Source organism: Falco punctatus, assembly GCF_963210335.1.
Source record: "Falco punctatus genome assembly, chromosome: 17".
Taxonomy (NCBI): domain Eukaryota; kingdom Metazoa; phylum Chordata; class Aves; order Falconiformes; family Falconidae; genus Falco; species Falco punctatus.
In genome coordinates this window covers 2,471,201-2,477,471 of record NC_137597.1, presented here as the reverse complement: position 1 = coordinate 2,477,471, position 6,271 = coordinate 2,471,201, and the positions used below count along the sequence as shown (strand labels likewise).

Sequence of the window (6,271 nt, the reverse complement as noted above, 5' to 3'; positions counted from 1 at the left end):
TGGGGTGTGGGTTGGCACTGTGGGGTGCAGGTTGGTGCTGTGGGGTGCAGGTTGGTGCCATGGGATGTGGGTTGGCGCTGTGGGGTGCGGGTGGGTGCTGTGGGGTGTGTGTTGGTGCCACAGGCGAGGGCTGGTACAACCAGTGGGCACCAGCACAGTGGGAGGGGGCAGGTGCTGGGGCAGCACAGGAAGGTTTGGGCTGGGGCTGGGGCAGGGGTGACGTGGGGTGGGGGTGTGGGTGGGGCTGGGGCTGACACGGGGATGAGGATGGGGATGGGGATGGGATGAGGATGTGGGCAAGGACGAGATGGGATGGGGAAGGGTATGCGGATGGAAAAGGAGATGAGGATGAGGACAGGGATGGGACGGGGATGAGGATGGGGATGGAAGTGGAATGGATGGGATGGGATGGGATGGGATGGGGACAGGGATGGGATGGGATGGGATGGGATGGGATGGGATGGGGACAGGGATGGGATGGGATGGGATGGGATGGGATGGGATGGGATGGGATGGGGACAGGGATGGGATGGGATGGGATGGGATGGGATGGGATGGGATGGGATGGGACAGGGATGGGATGGGATGGGATGGGATGGGATGGGATGGGATGGGATGGGATGGGATGGGATGGGATGGCATGTGATGGGATGCAATGGGATGGGATGCAATGGGATGGGGACAGGGATGGGATGGGATGGGATGGGATGGGATGGGATGGGATGGGATGGCATGCGATGGGATGCAATGGGATGGGATGCAATGGGATGGGGACAGGGATGGGATGGGATGGGATGCAATGGGATGCAATGGGATGGGATGCAATGGGATGGGGACAGGGATGGGATGGGATGGGATGGGATGGCATGCGATGGGATGCAATGGGATGGGATGCAATGGGATGGGATGCAATGGGATGGGGACAGGGATGGGATGCGATGGGATACAATGGGATGGGATGAGGACAGGGATGGGATGGGATGGGATGGGATGGGATGGGATGGGATGCAATGGGATGGGATGGGATGGGATGGGATGGGATGGGATGGGATGCAATGGGATGAGGACAGGGATGCAATGGGATGGGATGAGGACAGGGATGGGACAGGGATGAGGATGGGGATGGAAGTGGAATGGATGGGATGCAATGGGATGGGGACAGGGATAGGATGCAATGGGATGGGATGAGGACAGGGATGGGATGGGATGGGATGGGATGGGATGGGATGGGATGCAATGGGATGCAATGGGATGCAATGGGATGCAATGGGATGCAATGGGATGGGGACAGGGATGGGATGGGATGGGATGGGATGGGATGGGATGGGATGGGATGCAATGGGATGGGATGCAATGGGATGGGGACAGGGATGGGATGGGATGGGATGGGATGGGATGGGATGGGATGGGATGGGATGGGATGGGATGGGATGGGATGGGATGCGATGGGATGCGATGGGATGCAATGGGATGGGGACAGGGATGGGATGCAATGGGATGGAATGCAATGGGATAGGATGCAATGGGATGGGATACAATGGGATGCAATGGGATGGAATGCAATGGGATGGGATGGGATGGGATGGGATGGGATGGGATGGGATGGGATGGGATGGGATGGGATGGCATGCGATGGGATGGCATGCGATGGGATGGGGACAGGGATGGCATGGAATGGCATGGGGACAGGGATGAGATGGGATGGGGATGAGACGTGAAGGGATGGGGTCAGGGATGGGCCGGGCCGGGGAGCGGCGCGCCCGGGGGGCTCGGCCCACCAGGGGTTAAGCGGGCGCCGCTGCCATTGGTCGCGGGCGACGCGGCGGCAGCCAATGGGCACGGGCCGTGCGCGGGGTGCGCCGCGCTGGGGCCGCCCCCAGACCCTGTCCCGGGGCCGCGGGTGCGCGCTGCAGCCGGCGCGGGGCTCGGCTCGGCTGCGCTCGGCTGCGCTCGGCCCGGCTCGGCTCGGCTCGGCTCGACTCGGCCTGGCCTGGCCCGGCCCGGCTCGGCTCGGCTCGGCTCGGCCCGGCCCGGCCCGGCCCGCCTCGGCTCCGCCCGCGCGCCTCGGCTCGGTTCGACCCGGCCCGGCCCGGCCTGGCGCGGCCCGCTCAGCTCCGTTCGGCACCGCTCGGCTCCGCCCGGCTCGGTTCGGCTCCGCCCAGCTCGGTTCGGCTCGTTTTGGTCCGGTTCGGCTCGGCCTCCCCTGGCCGCCCTCCTCCGCACCGGCCCGGTACCAGGCCCCGGTAACGCCCCGGGAGGCGGGGGGCGGTGAGCATCCTCCCGCGGGCTCCGTCCGCAGCAGCGCCGGGGCCAGGGGGGGCCGGGAGGGAGCGGGGGGGGGTCGTGAGGGGCCGGGGTGCCCGGGGGGAGCAGGGGGGGCGGGGAGGCCGTGAGGAGCTGGGTGGCCCGGGGGGGTCGTGAGGAGCTGGGGTCCAGGGGGGCCGGTGCCGCCTCCGCAGCGCGGGGGGTGCGGGGCTGCGGCAGGTGGGAGCCCCGGGGCAAGCCAGGACCCGGGTGGGCAGCGGCCCACGGGCACGCAGTGACACGGGGTGACAAAGCCACCCGTGCCGTGACACCGGGCGAGGAGCCAGCCCACTGCGTGCTGTGGCAGCGGGTGGCCGGAGCCAGCCCATGGTGTGCGTGGTGACAGTGGGTGACCAAAGCCACCCCACAACATGACACTGCGTGACCAAAGCCACTCTACGCCGTGACACCGGGTGACCAAAGCCACCCCACACCGTGACACTGCATGACCAAAGCCACTCTACGCCGTGACACCAGTGACAAAGCCACCCCACACCATGACACTGCGTGACTAAAGCCACTCTACGCCGTGACACCGATTGACAAAGCCACCCCACAGCACCTGCTGTGATACCAGGTGACAACGCCACCCCACACCGTGACGCTGCGTGACCAAAGCCACTCTACGCTGTGACACCGGGTGACCAAGCCACCCCGCGCCGTGACGCCAGGCGAGCAGTGAGCCCAGCGTCAGTGCCATGTCACTGGGTAACAGCCCGCCCCATGCTGTGACACTGGGTGAGCAGTGAGCCTGGTGCCTGCTGTGACACTGGGTGACCAAAGCCACCCCCTGCCGCCACACCGGTGACCCAACCCCTGCACTGTGACACCAAGTGAGCAGTGAGCCTGGTGCCTGCCGTGACACCGGGTGACCAAGCCACCCTGTACCGTGACAATGGATGACTGAGCTGTTCTGTGCCGTGACAGCAGGCAAGCAGCAAGCCTGGCACTTGCGGTGACACCGGGTGACCAAAGCCACCCTATCCCACATGCTGTGACACTGGGTGACAAGGCCACCCCGCTCTGCAATACCGGGTGTCTGAAGCCGCCCTGCACCGTGACACCAGGTGAGCAGCTGGCCCGGCGCATGCTGTGACACCGGGTGACCAAAGCCACCCTGTGCAAGCCAGCCCCGTGTGCCGGTGCCGTGTCCCCTGCACCCGTGTGACGCCGCGGGGCAGAGCGTGGCCATGGGGGCCCTCGGGGGGCCGGGGGCCCCACTGCTGCTGGCCCTGGCGCTGCTGGCACCCTGGGGGTCCGCGGGTGGGAGCTGCCCCCCCCGCTGCATCTGCGCCTCCAACATCCTGAGCTGCTCGCAGGCGGTGCTGAGCGCCGTGCCGGCACCGCTGCCCCGCTTCACCGCCGTCCTCGACCTCAGCCACAACAACGTCAGCCGGCTGCGCGCCGACTGGGCGCCGGGGCGCCTGGCCCACCTGCACGCCCTGCTGCTCAGCCACAACGGGCTCTCCTTCGTCTCCACCGAAGCCTTCAGCCACGTACCCCACCTGCGGCACCTGGACCTCTCCTCCAACCGGCTCCGGGCGCTGGAGGAGAACCTCTTCAGCGACCTGGCCGAGCTGGAGGTGCTGCTGCTCTACAACAACGAGATCTCCGCCGTGGATCGCACCGCCTTCGACAACCTGGGCCGCCTCCGCAAGCTCTACCTGGGCCAGAACCGCATCGCCCGCTTCCCGCTGGAGCTGCTGCGGGACGGCAGCCGCCTGCCCCAGCTCGCCCTGCTCGACCTCTCGGCCAACCGCCTGCGCAGCGTGCCCGTGGGCGAGCTGCAGGCGCTGCCCGCCTGGCTGCGCGACCGCCTCTACCTGCACGGCAACCCGCTGGCCTGCGACTGCCCGCTCTTCCAACTGGTGGCCCGCGGCCACCGGCGCCGCCTCAGCGCCGTGCTGGATTTCCAGGAGGAGCTGCGGTGCCACCTGCCCAGCGCCCCGACGCCCGTCGGCATCCTCGCTCTGGCCGGCCGGCAGCCCCTCAACTGCAGCGAGGCGCGGGAAGCGGTGCTGGAAGCCCACCTGGGTGACACCGTCACCCTCAGCTGCGACACCCGGTTGCGGGGGGTGCGTAGCCGGCACTGGGTGACGCCGGGAGGCGAACGGGTGCTGGAGGAAGGGGGGAACGGCAGCGCTGCCCTCCTGGCCAACGGCAGCCTGCAGCTGCGGGCGCTGCGCCCCGAGGACGCCGGCACCTACGCCTGCTGGGTGGCGGGTCCCCTCCTCAACGAGACCCTTTACGTGGAGCTGCTGGTGCACAACTTCACCCTGCACGGTCCCCACGACACCCTAAACACCGCCTACACCACGCTGGTGGGCTGCATCCTGAGCGTGGTGCTGGTGCTCATCTACCTGTACCTCACCCCCTGCCGCTGCTGCTGCTGCCGCAGCACCGACAAGCCCCCGGCACCCCGCGACGACAGCATCAACTCCTCGGTCCTCAGCGCCACCCCCAACCATGCCCGTGTTCCCGGGGAGCCCTGCCGGTCCCGCTCAGCCTCCACCGCCAGCCCGGGGCAGAACGGCAGGTTCAAGGTCGGGGGGACCCCCCAGCTGCCCCCCCGGCACGGCCCCAAGGCGCAGAGGAAGGTGTCGGATCCGGACTCGGTCAGCTCAGTCTTCTCCGACACCCCCATCGTGGTGTAGGGGACCGTCCCCAGGGACGCCCCCTGTCCCCACTGCCGCTGGGACCCCTTCCCAACGGATGCGCTGCGGGCAGGAGGGGCAGTCCGGCCCCGCCCCCCCCCCGTCCCCAGCTTGTGGGGGGACGCGCCATTGCCCCCCTGGACTGAGCATCGCCGCTGGCCACCCACACCGCCTTCCGCCAAGGTCACCGCCACCGCGCTGGCACCACGAGGGACAGGGGGTCTCCGGTGGGAGCAGCGTGGCCGCAGAGCGGGGGGGCACCGGCCCCGCTGCCCACCGGGTGCCGAAGGACTGGGGGTGACAGTGACAGTGACAGTGCCGGCTCAGCGGGTGCCCCCCAGGGACGGCAGCAGCAGGGGCCACCCCCAGGCACTGGGAGGGGGGCACCTGCCCCCTCCCCACGGTGCCAGCCCCTCCCCGCGCCCCCCCGGCATGTGTATTGTGAAGCATGAGTCCAACCGAGCAGCATGTGCCACCCTGGCCAGCGCTCGGCTCGGGGGGGACACGAGGGGCATGTCACCCCCAGGGTGCAACTGCCCCCCCCAGCCCCCGCCCCGTGCAGCCCACAGCCACAAGCAGAGCCCCTCCCCCCCTGCAGGGAGTGGGATCCTCGGGGGCTCCGGCACCCCAAATGGGGGGTACCCCCTGCACCCCAACAGCCCAGCCTGTGTCCCCTCTGTGTGTCCCCCCAGGCCGTGTGTCGTCCCCCCCCCCCCCGCTGGCAGCTGCCCGCCTGATGCCTTGGCCAAAATAAACGTGTTTCCCCGTGGTGCCTGCGCAGCCCCTCGCGGTTCCGGGGTGCTGAAGGGTCCTTGGGATGGGGACCCCTCGCTGGGCAGGGGGGGGTCAGGGACCGGGACAAGCGCCACCACACCAGCCTGGCGGGACCCCCCCCGACCCCCCAGGATGGGGAGCAGGCTGGTGGCAGGGGGGTTAGGCTGCATGGGGGCCCCTGCTGGGCTGGTGTCCATCTGGGGCACATGGGGGAGGGGGGGGGACTGGGGAGCAAGGGGTGTGGGGGAGGAGGGGGGGCTCACGCTTGCCACCCTGGTCACCCTCCCCAGTGCACCCACCCCTGGGCCCTGCCGACCTCCTGCCTGTCAGGCTGTGCTGGAAGGGGGCCTAAACACCCCCCCCCCCCAGCACCCCAGTGACCCCCTCCCAGCACCCCACTGGTCCCCCCAGCACCCCACTGACCCCTTTCAGCACCCAGTGACCTCCCCAGCACCCCAGTGAACCCCCCCCCCCGAACCCCACTGACCCCCTCCCAGCACCACACTGACCCACTCCCAGCACCCCACTGGTCCCCCCAG

General features: G+C 68.8%; 1 protein-coding gene across 1 annotated transcript; it reads left to right on the top strand.

Annotated features, from left to right (window-relative positions):
* Positions 1-2,400: 2,400 nt before the first annotated feature.
* Positions 2,401-5,606, top strand: AMIGO1 (adhesion molecule with Ig like domain 1). The gene is made up of 2 exons (XM_080366985.1): positions 2,401-2,780; positions 2,882-5,606. The coding sequence occupies exon 2, from the start codon at positions 3,495-3,497 to the stop codon at positions 4,956-4,958; it is 1,464 nt and encodes a 487-aa protein (XP_080223111.1). The 5' UTR covers positions 2,401-2,780; positions 2,882-3,494; the 3' UTR covers positions 4,959-5,606.
* Positions 5,607-6,271: the final 665 nt, after the last annotated feature.

Bases quoted from the DNA above. Each gene is read 5' to 3' on its own strand.
- AMIGO1 (XM_080366985.1), top strand. From the start codon at position 3,495: ATGGGGGCCCTCGGGGGGCCGGGGGCCCCACTGCTGCTGGCCCTGGCG.